General features: G+C 42.6%; 2 protein-coding genes across 2 annotated transcripts; one reads left to right on the top strand and one right to left on the bottom strand.

Moving 5' to 3' along the window:
* Positions 1–1,292: 1,292 nt before the first annotated feature.
* LOC117560321 lies at positions 1,293–8,907 on the top strand. Its single transcript, XM_034237171.1, has 2 exons — positions 1,293–8,701; positions 8,801–8,907. The coding sequence occupies exon 1, from the start codon at positions 2,149–2,151 to the stop codon at positions 8,227–8,229; it is 6,081 nt and encodes a 2,026-aa protein (XP_034093062.1). The 5' UTR covers positions 1,293–2,148; the 3' UTR covers positions 8,230–8,701; positions 8,801–8,907.
* Positions 8,908–18,073: 9,166 nt separating this feature from the next.
* LOC117560323 (THAP domain-containing protein 6-like) lies at positions 18,074–20,017 on the bottom strand. The gene is given in 7 exon segments (XM_034237174.1): positions 18,074–18,243; positions 18,246–18,321; positions 18,395–18,500; positions 18,615–18,825; positions 19,128–19,241; positions 19,409–19,595; positions 19,878–20,017. Coding segments are annotated over 7 exon segments (843 nt in total). The 5' UTR covers positions 19,958–20,017; the 3' UTR covers positions 18,074–18,174.
* Between the last annotated feature and the right edge of the window lie 996 nt (positions 20,018–21,013).

Raw genomic sequence — 21,013 nt, 5'->3', positions numbered from 1 at the left:
GTCTCTGGGTTTAGAGCAGACACATACTGTATGGTGCTTGCACTCTTGGCTCTGTAAGCCACCAGCAATTTAATTGCCTGCAATTAAGATCCAGCTCATTAGATGAGAGGGAGGAGAAGGAGGAAGAATGCCAAGCAGAAAGGAAAGGAGATCAGTTTTGGAGAAGGACTCACCGTATGCTAATGGGTCTGCAATTACGTTTTTTATGCCTAGCTTCACATTTTCCCAGGTTGAATTCTGTATTAGGGAGTTCATGTTTCCATATGTTCCCTTTCTGCATGTTCCAACATGTTTGTGTGTTCAGGATTGTATTGCAAAATAGTTTGTTTGCATGTCTGTAAACATGGGATTGAGTTTGTTGAATGAGGAGGGGTAGAGAGAGGTGTGAGTGTGTGTATGCGATCGCAGCACAGTAGCCCTAGTCTGTGCTGTAGTGACAGTGATGTATGGGTAATTTAAAAAGTCATTCTTTTCCACAGAGCGGCCTGCAGTCAGGCCAGCCAACCGCAGCCCATTCCCCCACAGCACTGTGAAGACTCATCTACATTCTCTCTCTCTCTCTCTCTCTCTCTCTCTCTCTCTCTCTATCTCTCTCTCTATCTCTCTCTCTCTCTCTCTCTCTCTCTCTCTCTCTCTCTCTCTCTCTCTCTCTCTCTCTCTCTCTCTCTCTCTCTCTCTCTCTCTCTCTCTCTCTCTCTCCGCCCTCTACTGGACTCTATGGGTACTACCCTCTATGCAAGCATTCGCCTACTGAGATTTCTATAGACGTAAGCGGCCTTGGGGCGGGCCTACCTCAATGTTACGTGCGTGTAAATGACGTAACGAAGTTGCCTTAATTAAAAGGAGTAACACGGTTAATGTCATAGTTCAATTGGATAAATGAATACTTTATTTCATGTTATTTATAATCGTTAAATATGGCATGATTTAATACAGTTTGTTTTACATCTTGGGCCGATATGCGTATGTGTTTCTTGTGCCTAGGAACTAATGTTTGTTCATGTGCTGGTACTGCGTGTTTTGCTGTTACACTGTACAACTCCATGTGGGTTGACGTCTTTTTGAAGCTCTGCTGAGGTCTGTGATACAGTTTAGTGTGACGGGAGGTCTGTGACGAAGTTATGCAGAAAAGGAACTAAATGAATCTCCTTTCACGACAAGCGGCCAACGAGGTATTTGTTTTGTGTTTTCATTTTCTTGTTTTCATTCATATGTGTAGCACAATATGCTAATGTGTTTGGCTATGTATGCGTGTCATTTCGGTGTTGTAGTTCTCACGGTGTAACGGAAGAGGGAAGACTACAGGATGAAAACTCCCAAGAAATAAACGCCCGTTTTAAAGAACCGACCTGTGTCTGTGTCGTGAAAAGAGCTACAGTGAGAACTCGCCTGCTCAGCGCGGGTGGGAAAGACAACGAGACTGGAGCGAGAGACGACGCTGCGTTCAAGGACCATCCAGCACATCAGAGAAGCAACGCCAGCGGTGCACTGTCGGCATGACGACCGCAAGCTACGGTGATTAGACTGTGTCAAAGTCGCAACATTTCAGGATAAAGCCAGGAAGTGCTCTACCACATCCTTCAAGTTAAAGGTGGTGTGAGAAGTGGTTAATCTGGAAATTGCAAATAAGGACTCAGGTCTATCATCTATGCTAAGCCTATGCTGGTGATGAAGCTAATGTGTTGGTGTTCATGAATGGTACATGTCAAAGGGTTTAAAGACGAAAATTAATCATATAAGAAAGTAAAGAAATTATAAGTTAATATTAAAGAAAGAAGATATTATTTATAAGTTCAAGTTAAAAAAGAAGAACGTTTTCACATTTTATGAAAGGTATTACACTTAAAGGACAATTTACTTGAGCTTTAAAGGGTAATTCCACTGACAAAAACATTTTCTTTGTAAAGTATAAGTGATGTAATGCCTTTCTAAGCATATTTCACTACATTTAAGGTTTATTAGTAACAAGCTAAATCTTATTCTTGTTGTTATTTTGTTGTAAAGCTGAGGTCAAGTTAAACTTGTTAATGAGTGCATACATTTGATAACCTCACTGATTACTTATGTATACATTCAGAGATCCAATTCAAGCTTAGTAGTTACACATGCTCTATTACAGTCGGTTATAAGTTATTAAGTAATCTCAAAATGTCAGAAGCAGGGACTGAGACCTGCCACAAAAATGCCAAATCATCTGCTCAACTTGAAACAACAGAAACAGAGTTGGCAGAAGAAGTGGAAGAGCTACGAAGAAGTGAAAGAAATCGAACACTAACAGAAAAAGGAAAAGAACTCCAAGCTGAAAAGTTGAAAAGTGTACAACGTCACTACAGAATCGTCTATGAGAAATGGAGGTACCATGTGAGAATAGGCAAAGAAATACTGAATGATGACGCCTCCAAGGATGAATTGAGAGAGCTTATTGCAAATATAAAAAGCTCTTGCTCAGATGTAAAAGCCTTGTATGAAGAGTTACGTCTCATACATACTCCTGAACCGAACCTGCGACGCAGAGTTGATACATGCATATCACTCTCAGGATTCATTATTCGAAAGGCAGAGAGACAGCTTGAAGAGAATACAGCAGACTTAAAGGAAGAATCTTGGCCCGAAGTTGGATCTGTTCTAAACTCAACTGACTCTTCATTATCTCCACTGTCTTGTCGATCAAAGTGTAGCTACGCTCATTCTAGTCTTCTCAAAACATTTGAAGCTGCAGCTGAAGCCGCTGCATCTCAGGAAGTCCTAGCAGTTTTAGGTGAACAAGAAAAGGAAGCAACAGAACTTCAAAGGCTGGAGACTGAAGATAAAAAACAGATGGCACAATTTGAGTTCGAAAGGCAAGCCAGACTTCAGGCAATGCAAGAAAAGCGCAGAAAGCTTGAACGCCTAGAAGAGGTTAAAAAGCTGAAAGCCGCAAGAGCTCGAGTCAAGGTGTACAATCGAATGGAAGAAAATTATGAAGCAATCGACTCACTGTATGATGTTGAACCAGCTAGAGAAACCCAAGCTCTGTACTCCACAACTCCACCATTCGTTTATCAGTCTCAGCCAGTAACAGCACAAGTCATCAATGCTTCAAGTCCTCCGTTCATACCTCAACCTCTACAACCTGCAAGTCAAGCTTATAGTCTCCACAGTCCACAGCAAGTACCACAAGCTCTACCAACCTCAATGCCCTTAGCTCAGATGCAGAATAGTGCTGACTTGGTTAAAATACTAGCAGAAGCAATAAGTGCAAATCACCTTCCAACACCAGAGCCTGCATTATTCACAGGAGATCCTTTGAAATTCAAAGACTGGCAACTATCCTTTGAAACTTTAATAGACAGGAAAAACATTCCAAAGAATGAAAAACTGTATTACCTTAGAAAGTACATAGGAGGTGCTGCAAAGAAAGCAGTAGAAGGATTCTTCCTGTTAGGCACCGAAGCAGCATATGACTCTGCCTGGCAGCTGTTAAAAAAAAGTTTTGGAGACCCATTTATTATTGGGAAGTCCTTCAGAGACAAGCTACATGGATGGCCAAAGATAAGCTCTAAAGATGGCAGCGAACTAAGAGAATTTGCAGACTTCCTTAAGAGCTGTGAGGCTGCAATGCCCCACATTAAGACATTAGAAGTACTGAATGACTGCAACGAGAGTCAACAAATATTGATGAAACTGCCAGATTGGTTGGTATCCGGCTGGAACCGAAAAGCAATGGAGGCCAGACATGCAAATGGTGGTTACCCACCATTCAAAGTGTTTGTAGATTTCATATCAAAGGAAGCAGATCTCGCATGTGATCCCATATCCTCGATACAAGCTATCAGGAGTGTCGAAAGTGAAAAAACAAAGAATCCAAGAAGCCAAACTATTCAAGCAAAGACACTGTCCACAAACACAACACAAAGTAGCATCCCAACATGCATCCTTTGCAAAGGAACAGGACACGTCCTCCCAAAGTGTAGAAAGTTTGTAGAAAAGACAGTTGAAGATCGCATCAAGTTTGTGTATGCAGAAAGGCTATGCTTTGGATGTTTGAATACTGGTCATCAGTCAAAGGCGTGCAATGACAAAAGCACATGTGAAAAGTGTCAGAGGAGACATCCAACGTGTTTGCATGACGACAAGTTCAAAGGCAAAATGTCAACTACCTTTAATGGAGACGACATCTCAAAGGACAAAACAGACACCAAAGAAATCGCTGCAACCACCAACAGAGTCATACAAGAAGGCCCAAGCACACTAACGTCCGCAATCATACCAGTCTGGGTCTCATCCACAAAACAGCCAGAACAAGAAGTTCTTGTCTACGCACTCTTGGACACACAGAGTGACACGACTTTCATTCTAGATGAAGTGGCCCAAAATCTTGACACAAACAAAGAAAATGTTCGTTTGCGGCTATCTACAATGTCAACAAAGTCAACAGTCATACCCTGTCAGAAACTGACAGAACTTCAAGTGAGGGGATACGACCTGGAAAAAATGATTCCTTTGCCACCTCTTTTCACAAGAGAGTTCATTCCAGTTGACAGGTCACACATTCCTACCTCAGAGACAGCTCTAAAATGGCCACATTTGGAACAGTTGGCAGACAAGATTCCACCACCATTGGATTGCGAAGTAGGTCTTTTAATCGGATATAACTGTCAGCAAGCCCTTCTTCCAAGAGAGATCCTATCCGGTAAAGACAATTATCCATATGCACAGCGGACGGATCTTGGCTGGAGTATCGTCGGTTGCTCGAATCCAGCAAAGGATTACTGTGACAAAATAGGAACTAGTCACAGAATCGTAGTGCGACAAGTAACACCTGCTGTCCAGCCAGCAATTCAGCTGAAGAGAGAAGTACACTTTGTGTGCAAAACTCAAGTCAAAGAGATCCATCCAACAGACATACTCAAGGTTCTCGAGTCGGATTTCACTGAACACACTACAGATGATAACCAAGTGTCTCAGGAGGACCTTCTCTTCTTGTCTAAAGTGAAGGAAGGTATCCGCCAAAGAGAAGACGGCCACTATGAACTCCCTCTTCCCTTCAAATCGGATAACCCTCATCTCCCTGACAATAAACGATCTGCAGTTCACAGACTGATCTCATTGGAAAGACGACTAAGGAGAAATGAACAGTATTACAAGGATTACGTTCATTTCATGAATGACATAATAACCAGAGGCGATGCTGAGAAGGTTCCAGAGTCTGAACTCAACAACCAAATATCATGGTACATTCCGCACCACGGAGTCTACCACCCCCACAAACCCGGAAAAATCCGTGTGGTTTTTGATTGTTCAGCACGTTTCCAAGAAACCTCTCTAAACGATCATCTCTTGACTGGTCCCGACCTGACAAACACGCTCATTGGAGTGTTATGTAGATTTAGAAAGGGTCCGGTAGCCATAATGTGCGATGTTGAACGGATGTTCCACCAATTTCATGTCACAAAGGAACACCACAACTACCTAAGGTTTCTCTGGTGGGACAAAGGCGACCTGGACTCAAAACCTTCAGTATATAGGATGAGAGTGCACCTGTTTGGAGCAGCGTCATCCCCTGGCTGCTCCAACTTTGGATTCAAACATCTGGCATCCCAGGGTCATGGGAAGTTCAGTGAAGAGTCCATCAAGTTTATACAGAGAAGCTTCTATGTGGACGATGGCCTAATAAGTGTAAGGTCACCGGCTGAAGCCATCTGTCTTGTTGAAGAGTCAAGAGCCTTGTGCAGAACAGGAAATCTTCGTCTTCACAAGTTCGTATCCAACGACAAAGAGGTGATTGCCGCAATACCACCTGAAGAACTTGCCAAAAACAAGGATCTAGACTTAACTCTTGGAGAACTTCATATTGAGCGAGCACTTGGAGTTCAGTGGTGTGTTGAAGCAGATGAATTCCAATTCAGAGTTGTGGTTAAGGAAAATCCACTGACAAGGAGGGGAGTTCTCTCAACCGTTGCCTCTGTCTTTGATCCTCTTGGATTTGTGGCCCCCTTTGTGCTCCTCGGAAAACAAATCCTTCAGACTCTATGTCGGGACAGAGTGAGCTGGGACGAAGCTCTCCCTGCTCATATCCTGCCACAATGGGAGTCATGGCTTAGAGGTTTATCTCACTTGGCAACCCTAAAAATTCCAAGATGTTATCTTCCATCAAGCTTTGGCGAGGTCAAACAATATGAACTGCACAACTTTTCAGATGCAAGTACCAACGGCTACGGTGCATGCTCTTACCTCAGAGCTATAAGCAAAACAGGTCAGATCAATTGCTCACTCATCATGGGGAAGGCAAGAGTAGCCCCTACCAAACTAACGACTATCCCAAGACTTGAGTTGTCGTCAGCTGTGACTTCAGTACGCAATGGTGATGTCATCAAACGCGAGCTGGAGATTGAAAACCTGCAAGAATATTACTGGACTGACTCAAAGGTAGTCCTTGGTTACTTGAACAACGATACCAAGAGGTTCCACACGTTTGTTGCCAACCGTATCCAGCGCATAAGATCTAGCACCAACCCTGAACAATGGCGACATGTCAGCTCTGAAAATAACCCAGCCGACTACGCCTCAAGGGGGCTGAGCGCAGTTCAGCTCAAAGAGTCTAACTGGCTAAAAGGACCTGACTTTCTTTTCCAGCTGAACCTTCCATGTGAAGAGAAGGTGACAGCAGTGGAAACAGACGATCCTGAACTTCGCAAAGTTCATGTTCACACAGTCAAAACTAAGGAAGAAAATTCACTGTTGAACCGCTTCTCTAAGTTTTCTGACTGGTCCAGGACAGTGAGAGCTGTCGCAAGACTCAAGAGATTTGTCAGAGAATCCAGGAGACTTCAGCCAAGAACTAATGAAGCAACTAACCTTGCAGAAAGAAGAGAAGCAGAAATCTTTATTATCAAGCTGGTGCAAGAAGAGGCCTTCACCGAAGAAATTAAAACAGTTCAGCTTCAAAAGGGAAGCACCTTGAACAAGCACAACAAGCTACACCTGTTGAATGCCTTCCTGGACAAGAACAATGTTCTTAGGGTGGGAGGACGGCTATCTCAATCAGCCTTACATCATGACATAAAACATCCTGCAATACTTCCGAAGAAAGCTCATGTGTCCGCCTTGCTCGTCAAACATCATCATGAGCGTGTACATCACCAAGGAAGAGGCATGACAATGAATGAGGTACGTGCGAATGGAATATGGATCCTGGGATGTGGAAATGTAGTTTCATCACACATCTACAAGTGTGTAAAATGTAGGAAATACAGAAGAACCACAGAGACTCAACAAATGGCCGATCTGCCAGAAGACAGAACCGAGACATCCCCTCCGTTTACTTACTGCGGTATAGATTGTTTTGGTCCCTTTATTGTGAAGGAAGGAAGAAAGGAGGTAAAACGATATGGATTGTTGTTTACCTGCCTATGCTCCAGAGCGGTGCATATAGAGACGCTAGACGATTTGACGACAGATGCCTTCATGAATGCACTTCGAACAATGGTAGCAATCAGAGGACCTGTGCGCCAATTACGATGCGACCAAGGAACAAACTTCATTGGTGCCAGGAGGGAGTTTTCTGAGTTGCTCAAAGGAATGGATCAGGAACGTCAACGAGCAATTGGTTGCGAATTTGTAATGAATGTTCCTTCAGCAAGCCATATGGGAGGAGTCTGGGAACGCCAAATCAGAACGATTCGAAGCATTCTGACAGTCATGTTAGACAAGTCTGCAAGCAGACTAGACACCACAACTCTGAGAACATTCCTTTACGAAACAATGGCAATAATTAACAGCAGGCCGTTAAGTGTTGAACACCTCCACGATCCTACTGGTCCAGAGCCTCTCACTCCCAACCACATAATAACCATGAAGTCATCAGTTATTCTGCCCCCTCCTGGAGAGTTCTGTAAAGAAGACCTCTATCTGCGCAAGAGATGGAGAAGAGTGCAGTTCTTAGCCAATGAGTTCTGGCGAAGATGGAAACGAGAATACTTGCTAAACCTCCAACAGCGGCAGAAATGGCCAAAGGCATCACAAAATTCACAAGTAGATGACATTGTCATTCTGCGAGACGACAACCTACCAAGAAATGAGTGGAAGCTCGCCAGAGTTGTAGAAACTCACCCTGGAACAGACGGCTTGGTGCGAAAGCTAAAGTTACTAGTCAGTAACACTACACTTGATAAAGGAAAACCACACACTAGACTAGTCTACCTCGAAAGACCTATTCATAAGGTAGTCACCTTACTTCAGGCCACTTAAGTCCCATACATGAGAGTATAGTCATACACACTGAAAACACTTGACTGTTTCTTTGCATTTTGTTTGAACTAAATCCCACATTTGAGTTAATGAGTGATTTGGTGGGAGTGTAAATGACGTAACGAAGTTGCCTTAATTAAAAGGAGTAACACGGTTAATGTCATAGTTCAATTGGATAAATGAATACTTTATTTCATGTTATTTATAATCGTTAAATATGGCATGATTTAATACAGTTTGTTTTACATCTTGGGCCGATATGCGTATGTGTTTCTTGTGCCTAGGAACTAATGTTTGTTCATGTGCTGGTACTGCGTGTTTTGCTGTTACACTGTACAACTCCATGTGGGTTGACGTCTTTTTGAAGCTCTGCTGAGGTCTGTGATAAAGTTTAGTGTGACGGGAGGTCTGTGACGAAGTTATGCAGAAAAGGAACTAAATTAATCTCCTTTCACGACAAGCGGCCAACGAGGTATTTGTTTTGTGTTTTCATTTTCTTGTTTTCATTCATATGTGTAGCACAATATGCTAATGTGTTTGGCTATGTATGCGTGTCATTTCGGTGTTGTAGTTCTCACGGCGTAACGGAAGAGGGAAGACTACAGGATGAAAACTCCCAAGAAATAAACGCCCGTTTTAAAGAACCGACCTGTGTCTGTGTCGTGAAAAGAGCTACAGTGCGCATCTCACCATATAAAAGGAGGCCTCTCAGCGAGCGGGCAACAACTGAAGCAGAGATAAGACGTTTAAAAGAAGGAGAAAGAGTTATCATACCTCCAGGGAGTCGCCACTGCTAGAGACCCGGGCCTGTCCTTCGTGCCCTGGCTTAAAAGTTTAGCCCTGAGCCTGTTTTTCAGGTCTCAGGCTAGAAAATGACATTCCCATATCTTCCCTTCTAAAAAGGGTTAAATTAATAATCTTTTTTCTCAAAGTAATGATAAACTTGTGAGTTGGATGTAGAAAAGTCAGAATCAATATAGATGTTTTTTTATTTTATAGAAAATTCAGATTGAACATAGTAAAAAAACTGTAAATTATATTGTCCGTCCAAAAATTATTTTTTACTTATAGTGAAAACTACCCTAGACTAAAAATGTTAGGAATCCAAAGTAGGCTACAACATATAATAAGTACCCTGTATCAAGATTGATGCAAAACAAGTGACATTTTACCTTTTTAGAGAGGTTTAGCAAAAAAAAACTCCACCTCTGAGGTGATTTGGGTGGAAATGGGGGTTTTACCGTTTCTCTGGAACCCATTGGTCGATTTTGGTGATTGACATCTCTTTCTGACCGTTAGAGCCAATAGAATCGAAGGGGAATCTCCCCACTCACACACATGGTAAAACAAAAAGGTGGGGGCTTCGCGCATGCAGTTTTGCATGAGTGAACCTATCTCTCGCTCTGACTTCTGAAAACCGAAAAGCAGGTTTATTGCTCATGGATTATCAGAAATCATTCAAAGGGACACAGACACATTGGATTAACCTATGGATTAACTTCAGCAGCGTTTTTATCGTTTTAATGCCATTGAAGACCACTTCTGACCAGACTACAACACAGGTGAGCCATGTTAGCGTTTTTAGCTACCTAGCGCCAGCGTTAGAGTTACGACAACGGAAGTCCAAAAACGGTTATCGTCACGTGGTTCATGTAGACGAGGATCGTTCCCCGGAAGTTCATGGCGGGCAATGTGAATGCATTGATAACAGGAGATAGAACTACGATTTTTGGTAATTATTAGTGAATAAAGGTTTTGATTTGCAATATTTATACAACAAATCGATATGTGTATGTATTTACATCAATATGTTTTAAAAAATAAAATAGAATTTGCTAATATTAAGTGATAATATTAGGATTAGTGTGAACAACTAGTTTACATGTTAGGCTAACAGTGCCTTGGTTAAAGAGCCTGTTGCTTATCTTCTTAAACTTGTATGGTAGTCAGGAGCATCACTTTCTAATGTTTATTGATATATTTAGAGGGAGGGGATCTAAAGTAATGCTTTAAAATTCAGATTAGATTAATTTCTACCATTTTCTTAAATTCATGGTAGTTTCAGTAATCCCATGGTAATTGAGGACACAAGTTATCTAAATGACTAATGTCATCTTTATGGCTTTCAGAAAGGACAGGAGACCGACAGGTGACTATCAAAGGACTAGCAGCAGCAGCAGCATGATGATGATGTTAAATGTGTTGTTTTAGGAACATCCATTGCAAATACATGGAATTCAATAAACATTGAATAGCATATCATGCAGTTTGTCTGTGCCTTTTCCTCCGTGTTGTCCTGGTTTGCTGTGCTGCCTCCTCCTAGTCGCCACCATGGTTTGCTGTGCTGCCTGGGGATGCTCAAATCGCTCCGAGAAAGGAGTACGAATGTACGGCTTCCCCACTGACACAGAGCGGAGGAAAAAATGGCTGGCTCAAGTCAGCAGGAGCAATTTCACAACCAACAGCAAACAAATATGTGATGTAATTATATACAAACACTGCATTTGCACTTTTTCACAAAACGAAAACCACACCATTGGGAAAGCTTAATGTTTTGTTTAATACAAAAAAACAGGGAAAGGCCTGAATAACACAGAGTTGAGACTCAGGGTGCAGGGTGAGGGTCTCAGTGCTGGTATTCAGGCTCCATTGAATCCCCCTCTGGTTCTTGTGCTGAAAGAGGGAGTAACAGACAGGAGAAAGGGTTATACACACACCTATAGCACACCTATTGGATGGGAAATTGCCTTGGGGTGATAAGGTGTTTACTTATATAAAACAGTAGTATTAAACTTACCTTGTGTGTTCACTCTCACTTAAGTCCCTCTCCCTTTGCCATCAATCCAAAATCAGCTGAGCTGCAACATTATACAGACAGGTAATAATCAACATAATCACAAGGACACAATATGGCTCTGCTAAAAACACTCACTCTTACACGCACCAAAGTTATATTTATCTAATATTTAACTCCCTCCACCCCCGCATACAATCCCGTTTAGAAGCCCCTCTTCTCTAATTCAACAACATTGGACGAAATGACATTAAGAGAACGGAATTTACAATTAAAAGGCTGTTCAACGTGTGTTGCTAACTTGCTTCAGTATCCTAGCTTAATCTGTTATCTGTAAAGGCCCTGTCACACTGTCCCAAAATTGACACCCGATGGACACACGATAAAGGAAATGTTCAAATTCGGCTGTGATCGTAGCAACATCGGGCCATTCGTGAGGGCATCTTAAGCCATCGTATGACCGCCGGTGGAGTTTCTCAGGCTCCGGCAGCAACTTCGTGAGCGGCAACTTCGTAAGGCACTCGTGAGGGCATCTTGTCAAATCGTGTCATCTTCGTGTTATCATCGGTGCATTCACCCTCACTCTGATCGGGGCGAATGCCCAATGGCACGGATGATAACAAGATGCCCTCACGATGGCCTTACGAAGGGCAACATTGACACACGAATTCAACACGAAAATGAACCTTCGCAAGGTCCTTCGGCAATTTTTTGGCATGCCAAAGATTTTGCCACCGCTCGCGAAGTTGCTGCCGGAGCCTGAGAAACTCCACCGGCGGTCATACGAAGGCTTAAGATGCCCTCACGAATGGCCCGATGTTGCTAGGATCACAGCCGAATTTGAACATTTCCTTTATCGTGTGTCCATCGGGTTGTTTTATTGCACAACAAAATCATGTAAATATATTATGTAAATAACCCAATTTGTGTTCTGTGAAACTAAAAAGGATATAATATATTATTTTGAAGGACAGTTGACAGGAAGTTGTTGTTGTTATGGAAACAACATTACGGAGAAAACGTAATATTTTCTACATATAACGACGGATAAAGTAAAGAACAAAGTCTGAAGATATCAGTACAGTATCATAGTACTGTAACATAATTGTTTTTGGTACTTTCATTGCAGTTGTATGTCTTAAATGTAATGTAAATGTTGCCTTCGTGTGTGGTTCGGGGCCATCTTCGTGCGAAATTCACAATTCCATATTCGTATGTCCATCGGGAGTCAATTTCGGGACAGTGTGACAGGGCCTTAAACGTTCCCTAAATCTACTAATTTAGGGATAATCCACTAACATCCTTTAATACACATGTTAATTTGAATCAGATGTACTGATAATATCCGCAATATAAATCTTTAAACTTCTTCTTACCTTTAAAAGTCCGTCACGTACGGTCTATTATGCTGCAACTCTATAGCTCTGCTAGCCTTGGCGCTAACTTCCGGGGAACGATTGAGAGAATCCACGATCCGCCATTGCTGTAAAAAAGTGGTCCATTGGAGTGAACGGAGATGACATAACTCTCAGTCTATATGGCGCTGCCTAGCGCCATATGTTTTGATGTCTGTCCTATTTGTTTCCAGCCTTAAGTAAGGTTGTAACAAGTGGGGGATCGTCCGGGATTTGAACCCGGGACCTCTCACACCCAAAGCGAGAATCATACCCCTAGTGTTTTTTGGACGCACTCCCATGACCACATCCCCTTGCAGCAGACTGGAGACTAATGTCAGTTTATGCTGTAGAGCAGAGAAGACGGTTAATCCAATCCCCCGGATCTCAACACTGGACCCGGTGTCTGTCTTAGGAGAGAAAGGTAACACAGAACCAACGCCCCTGAGTCCCTTAATATCTTTACCGATACCTTCTCTTTACTCCCGACCAGTGAAACAAAACCATCAGACACAAAAGCTTTATAACCAGGGTCTATCTCCTCATGCTCACTGACAGGAGCCTGAATTACCGATTTAGATAAAGAGGACTGAGTGTGTTTCCGCACAGCCGCAATGACATTTTCCCTTTCCACTGCACGTAACGATGCCACAGCCCCAGACGCTTTTGCCGACACAGCCCCAGGCCTGGACTTTCTCTTCCACTCAGGACAATCGTTTCTCCAGTATCCTTTATTAAAACAGTAATTACAGACACGATTGGGGTCGAACTTACCCCGAATCCAACGGTCAATCCTAACTGGAAACGTATCTTTTCCTTCTAAAACACCTATACTGAAGTGAGCCCCCGCACTACTCTCTTTGTATCCCGCATCTCCACGACCACGGCTGTCGCCAAAAAACACTTTATGGGTCAGAGTAAACTCATCTGCCAGCTTGGCTGCCTCTGAAACTCTGTTTACTTTCTGCTCATTAATGTAGGTAAGAACACGGTCAGGCAAGGTACTTTTGAATTGCTCAAGCAAGATAAGCTCCTGCAGATCTTCCAGAGTTTTTACTTGTGAGGAAATACACCAACGGTTAAAACTAATAACTCCATTTTTATGTAAAAATCGCAGAGCAAACGTTAGCTGCTAATGGTAGCCACCAGAGTGGTGCTTCCGGTCTTGGCTATGCAGCAGTCTATCACACACACATTACCAAATAAGGACTAGGTGGGAGTTCCCCTCGAGTCCATTGGCTCTGACGGTCAGAAAGAGATGTCACATGTCAAAATCCAGCAAGGGGGGCCAGAGATATGGAAAATCCACCCAAATGGCCCCAGAAGAGGTTTGTTTTGCTAAATATGTCTAAAAAGGTCAAATATAACTTGTTTTGCATCAATCTTGATACAGGGTACTTATTATATGTTGTACTTTGGATTCCTAAAGCTTTTAGTCTACTAACCCATCATCCAAGGTTAGTCTTCACTATAAGTACAACTGAATAACTACAATCTGAATTTTCTTTCAAATAAAAAACATCTATATTTATTCTGACTTTTCTACATCCAACTCACAGGTTTATCATTACTTTGAGAAAAAAGATTATTAATGTAACCCTTTTAGAAGGGAAGATATGGTCATTTGTTCTGGGAATGTCATTTTCGAGCCTGAAACCTGAAAAACAGGCTCGGGGTTTAACAGGTTTTAAATGATAGTCCAACCCCAAGTCCAGACAGGACTGGAGCCACACCTGAAACATTACCTGACTCAATTGACTGTTGGGAGGCAGGCCCCAGAAAGACAGACAAAACACTTTTTTCCACTAACTGTGCTTTTATTTCTACCAACAACTCCTCTTTATTCAACTTTTTGGGAAGTTCAAGACTGTAATGGTCAGCCACTCTCAAAAGCTGATCTTTTTTATAAGTACTCAACAAATCCTCATTTGGGGACTCAACAAAATCTTCAATATAAGCCATTTAACTGTTTACCGACCAAGGCAAGGTTTTTCCAGCAGTAACTGATAGTGAAAGACAGCTTTACATATGGAAACTCCACTCCTCTGGCTAACTACCTTACCAAATGCTTACTGACTCACTCAACCCTAGTCTTCGTGTAGAATTGTGGGAGGATTTTAAGCACAAAAACCCAGTGACCCGGTTAACTCTCAGCCATTGAAAATCACCTAGCAAATCACCCGAGCAAATGCTCTAGCCACTTACTACACACAAATAACAAACTAAAACAAAAAAATGTTCAATGGAGACAGCTTGTGTCTCTCATTGCTTATTTGTGTTACGATCTCAGGCACTTAGGATGTTGGACCCAATTGCAGACAGGGAGACAGAGGTAAAGTATTGTGAGATTATTTATTTTTCCATGACTGGCAAAAATGAACAAAAAGGTAACCACCAAAACTCTAGTCGAGATGACACAAAACAGAGAAAAAAAAATGAAGGCGCTCACGCAGTGAGGAATCAAAAACCTTTCATGAGTACCAGGAGCATAGACCTTACTGTTCTGACACCATAGTATATTGGCACCCCCTAGTGGCAACATTCGGTACTGTAGCTTTAAGGCACCAGATAGCGCGACTCCTTCTTGTGTTTTAGTTTACACAGCAAAGCCATGCAGAGCACATCGTAGCTCAGTTCTATGCCACAGATCATTTTGTTTTAATCCTTGGAGTAGATCTGTCTGTAAGTATACAAACTTACCTGTGTGCCAAGTTATGTTTAAAAAAATGTGGTTTAATTGATTGTGTGGTTTCAATGTGTAAGATAAGCTAAGCTAACTAGCTGCTAAGCTAACGGACATAGTTTATTCTTAGCATAGGCTGTTGATTATACTGCACTCTATTTGCATTATGTAGCACATGTATTATTTCAATTGTTTAACTTGTGTTGTATTTTTCTGTTTATTTTTGCAGTTTTACAATTTCAAGCCTCAGTAAATGCAGTAGCGTGGCGTGGGGAAAAATGTAGGGGAAGCCCATTTTTTGGGTCGGGGGGCGGTCAATAACGTAACCAGATGGGTGATTACAGCGCCCGGTATCATTTGACACACATTTGTATCACACAGATGCAGGACTTACACACGCCTGTTATCTAACCGACAGGTCCGCTCTCCAGATGAAACTCTCTCCTTATTAATTTAAGCATTTTACTTATTAATGTATGCAGACAATCACACAATCTATGTGATTTTTGGATTTACCGTGCCTCTCAATTGCCCATGACAGGTTGGAAAGGTCGATGAATCCTGAAGTTGCCCAAGGATTGTTCAGGGAGCACGAATCCTTGTCAAAAAGAAGACATGGCCAGCAAAATAGACGCTGAAGTTTAGCGCTTCCAGTTAGCCACTCCGTGCGGACATAATTGTCCTCATTGAACGTCCGTTTCCCTCCCTTTTTCCTCTGTGTACACACAGCTCGAGTGCGGGCATTGACCTGTCATCTGATTTAATTTTTAGTTGCTGCTGTAGCGGAAGTTTAGTAAAGTTATGTTTGATTAAGTACACCAAATCTCCTCCCTCCATAATGCTTCATTTGCTTGATAATTTCTAACGGCGGTGATGACAGTTACAGTATTAAAACTGATGTTGATGTGATTTGATTGGATGGCAGTGTCCAATCAAATCGCCAGCCGCCAGCCGCCTCTGAAGGGAAGCAAGAGGCGGCTAGCTTCCCTTGGCATGGCCCTGACCAATCACAGGTTGGCAGGGGCATCACGTGGGCCTCATCTGATTGGTCAATCCCTCCATTTTTTTTCACCAAAGGAAGCCAGATTCGGCTGGCCTCCTCTCACAACAGTGAGTGCAATCTACTGTTTCACCATAACATCTAGAGGGGCGCTGTTTCACTCTTTGTAAAATACTCAATGAGAATGGGGGAGAGACGGGCCGGCAGCAACACACAGCAAAGGAGAATGATCGAAACAAAACAAAGTGTTTTTATTTATTTATTTAAATTATAACTACAATCCGAAAAAACAGGGGAAGCCTGGCTTCCCTTGGCCTCCGGGAGAAAACGCCACTGAGTAAATGGTCAACTCAACAACTGTCTTCTGAGTCTTTGTTAGCTATCTGTTACGGAGCGTCCACACTACAGCTTCAAAAAAAGCTTGGAGCTGGGCGTGTCTGAAGCTTGGGGATTTTATTCGAGCAACGCGACCAACAACCAATCACATGAATCTCCCGCCCCCGACATACAAAGCAAAAAACCCCGGGGATTTTATGCGAGCAATATATATATATATATAAACTCCCCAAACAGGCGAAAACCTACCAGTTTCACCCACTGTCTCTGCCACCTCCCTCCATGACTGGTTCTTCCGGTTTGTATCCCGGTAGGTGAAGAGGGTCTGGTCATACAAAACCGGGTGATTTGCTACGGCGATAATTAGTTTCTCCTCCATCTTTTTTTGAAATATAGAAATGAACGGCGGGATATCTCTCCCAGCTTAGACGCGGGTTGATTGGCTAGGGCTGTTAGATTTTCAGAAACGGGATTTGATTGGCTGGCGCTGGCTACTCCGGCGTCTCCGGCGATGGACCGCTATGCTACCCACAATTCAGTTCGGCGAAAAGCGAGGCAACATGACGTCACCCCATTCAAAGTGAATGGGCAGACGCGTTGGAAACTGTTTTTGAAGCTGTCGACGCTGTAGTGTGGACGCAGCGTTAAGCTATGCAGTGCGATGCATACGCAAGGGGAGAATACTTACCATGACAATAGACAAGACGAACTGACACTGAACACTGGGAGACAGGGGAATTTAAACACAGGGTAACTAGACACAGGTGGGAACAATCAGGGGTGGGGCTTGTTGTGGAAATAATTATCATAAGACGCCAATTAGTAACATACAGGACAAACCTCGATGTCTGTTTACCTTCTTTAAGGACACAGGCGGCTTAGCCAATAATGTTATTGTTCCCATTCTGTGACCGGTCAATACTGGGATACAGATGGTTTGTGTTGTGGGTACACTGGGACACTTCCTTCTCTGTATTTGTGGACTCCAAGGTAAAATCTTCGAGGTCATAAGTGTCCGAGGCAAGTAGCTCTGTGTTCCCACACTGTTTAGGCTATCTCCTCAAATATGTTGTTTACTCTCTGCGAAACCAGTTAGATGGGCTGGCAAGAGAGAGGCTCTCCAGAATTGACGTGGCAACTCTACCGTGGAGTCAGAACCTCTGACTCTTGGATTTGTGATGTGAATACTCTGGTACCAACTCCAAATAAATCACAGTGGTTTGACATCAAAGCTCCGACTCTTCCCGTGTCTCCTTCCTGAGTCGGTGACTCCACTGCATGCTACACAGAAGTTTCCTCTACAGGGCTGACACTGATGAGTATAGGAGACACACAAGGAGTGACAGGTGAAAACAATCAGGAAATTAGACACACCAGGGAAACTAACGACATACATGAAAACACAGGGAAAAGAGACCAGAAACTGGTTTTAAGTGGCTCCTGTGGATTTCCCTTCAGCTCACACCCAAGTTGGTTGCACATGCTGACGTTGGAGGCATGCCCATCCATCGTGACAGATACCACCCGAATGCCCCGTGCATGCAGCTCCTCCAAAGCATGACTGAGAAGGACCCTTTGTGTTTCAGGTGACAGAGACTTCGTCAGGTAATATGCAATGGGAGCCATCCAATGTCCTTGTAGGCCAACCACCATGAACACAAGAGCCTCAGTAGCAACATCGGTCTCATTGTTTCCATCACCCATGTCTACAAAACCAGACATTGACTGGTTATGTGGATTATATTGCACATGTTTTCTGATGGCCATGGCATCCAACATGAGTGCAACACATCCATATTTAGCCTGGTCTTCCTGGCATCTTCTCTCCAGCATATCCAGCATCATCTTGTTCAGGCCAGGCTTGCCATCCACCGAACACAGCCACCTGTAAAAAAATTGAGAAGTAACTATTTAACGTATTTGCAACCGTAATTTCCAAAAATGAACATTAAGACTACCTTTGTAATGTATGTGGATGAGGGAGGGGAAGATCTTTAGTCTCTCTGAGGTATTTGTATGCCTTTGGACCATGTAGATGCTTTGCCTTGAAGTCTATTTGAAGATCTGAAATTGTATGAGAAAAAGTTAATAAGTCCGCTTCATATAATAACAAAGGAGTTTAATAAAGAGTGTAAGAGTAAGATGTACATGAATTTCAAAGTGCTAATTTCATCTTACCTGAGTAGAAATCAAGCCTCTCTTTGAGTTCTTCATTAATGAGGTTCTTTTCCCTCAAATCCCCCAAAAGACTCCTCACTGTGGTCTTTGCCCTCTTTTCTCTAGCCATGGCATTCTTCCTCTCTCGCTCGAGACTCTCCACTCTTGCTAAAGCTTCATTGAGTCTGGCCTTAAGAGCAGTAGGAGAAGCAGGCAAGACATAGCTATGATCCTAGTAGAAAGAGGGATGAACATGGTTTGAGTGATGTTTCACTTCACACACATCACTTTGACACAACTAGAGTAGGCCCACATTCTTTCTTATAGTCAAGTCATCACCTGCCAAAGCCACTGCCAGCATCATGCGTGTGTGTGTGTGTGTATGAGTGTGCCAGGAATGCATGTTCAACATGTCTTCAATTGTGTGTGTATGAGTTTATTTGTGAGTGTGTTTAATATGAGTAGCAGCAAACAAGAGAGATTTTACTTCATCTAGGACCATTATGATATGATGTTGAAAATAGAAATACTCACATCATTAGGCTGAGGTTGTGAGTGTGAGGTTGAAGCTTCTGGGTCATCCTGAGGGGCCACAGACAGGCTCTCTTCAGCTTTTCTGGAAGTAGACGTAGTCCTGCCCTTTTCCGGCTAAAATGAAGAAGCATAATACTTGAAAAGAATATATATATATATATATATATATATATATATATATATACACGCACACACAGGGATAGGTATTTCACCCTGCCCTGTTATTGATAATAGAATATTTACATTTATGAATGCTAATAGCCTTATGATGATACACCTACTCTTTGGAGGTGAACCGGGAAGCTGAAGATGGAGGGAATAACACCATCTCTGAGTCGGACAATCTGTCCTCTCCTGTCAAAATCGTCCTGCTTAAAATGCTCACTGCAAATCACGGATGACTCGCTTGCAGTGAACCCTTCCCTCCTCAAAGCAACTTCCCACTTCTTCCTCATATCTTTGGGAAACCTTCAAAATAAAAACGGGAGATTTGAGAGAGTCAACACAAAAAAAATGTAAGAAGGAGGTCAAGCTTATTTTCTTCCTTCTTCTTCCTAGATAGATTAGATTATATTTTACTTTATTCATCCCACAACGGGGAAATTCACTTGTTACAGCAGCATATGATTTATAAAGTCTCAGTTGGCCATAAACATAATGTTTGCTGGCTACGATTTCGCTGGCGGACATCAATACAGTACAATAATATTCTATTTACAAAATACAACCAATAATAATGTTGAATCTTACTTGTGAAAAGTAATCCCCCGACCCCTGTTCGCAATCGTCCGCCGATTTGCACAGCAATACGCCGCACAGTGCTCTGGCATCTTGAAACCTCTGCTGTCTATGGGTAAAATGTCTGTACAATATGGGTAGGATGACCGGTCCAAGATGGCGGTGTCAGTACCAGATATGTTCGGGCTACCAGATATGTTCGGGTGTATTTCCGTCGCATCCGTCATTCGTCATATCCGTCATGTACGTCTCCCTCTGCTCCCAGCGCTCTGCTGCCACACACCGGCTGTCTGCGGAACTGCAGCCGGAGGAACTCGGGACAGCTTGTTATGTGTGGGGTGCGGGTCCCATGTACTTGTGCACATAAATAATGTTTCTAATTATTTACAATTAAAAAATATATATATTCTGCGTTACTTTAGCCAACACTTTTATAAGGACACTAGATTAGACAATTACGAAATGTGTAGATAGCATACATATATTTCAGGTTGTTATTTTGTCATTATGTTTAATGTTTTATTTACCTTTTAGTATTTGAATATAGTATCTGAACTTTGGAGAGGAGTTGGGAGACACACGACACATCAAATCACATCTACAGATCAAGGCGAAGCGAATGGAAGTACTCCTAGCGTGAAAATGTTTGTGAAAACGTGTGCAAAGTCTCCGAAAATCCTAAAAATAAGCTCATATTTGAATTCCCCATAAAAAAACAACACATCATTCAGTAAAAACAAGGCCCCACTGATCATCTACTCTCTGAGACGATTCCAGGGATGTCTGGCTTGAGTTTCGACCACCAGGGAAAGTGGACAAAAGTGCCCGAGATCAGCCTCTTAATTTACCCAGGGCCTAGTGCTTGGCTTTGGGCATGACAATTCAGGAAACTCCCCTGAGTATTTTATTAAATATCTGAACTTTGGAGAGGAGTTGGGGGACACACGACACATCAAATCACATCTACAGATCAAGACGAAGCTAGTGGAAGTACTCCTAGCGTGTGAAAATGTTTGTGAAAAACGTGTGCAAAGTCTCCGAAAACGGAGCAGTGGCTGTGATGCTAGCTTTGCGGCTAGCGGTTAGTTGTTATTGTTTGAAGTTGTTGCTATGGAAACAACATGACGGAGGAAAAGTATAATCTTCTA

The sequence above is a fragment of the Gymnodraco acuticeps genome, unplaced genomic scaffold, assembly GCF_902827175.1.
Source record: "Gymnodraco acuticeps unplaced genomic scaffold, fGymAcu1.1, whole genome shotgun sequence".
Taxonomy (NCBI): Eukaryota; Metazoa; Chordata; class Actinopteri; order Perciformes; family Bathydraconidae; genus Gymnodraco; species Gymnodraco acuticeps.
This window is presented reverse-complemented; position numbering and strand designations above follow the sequence as displayed.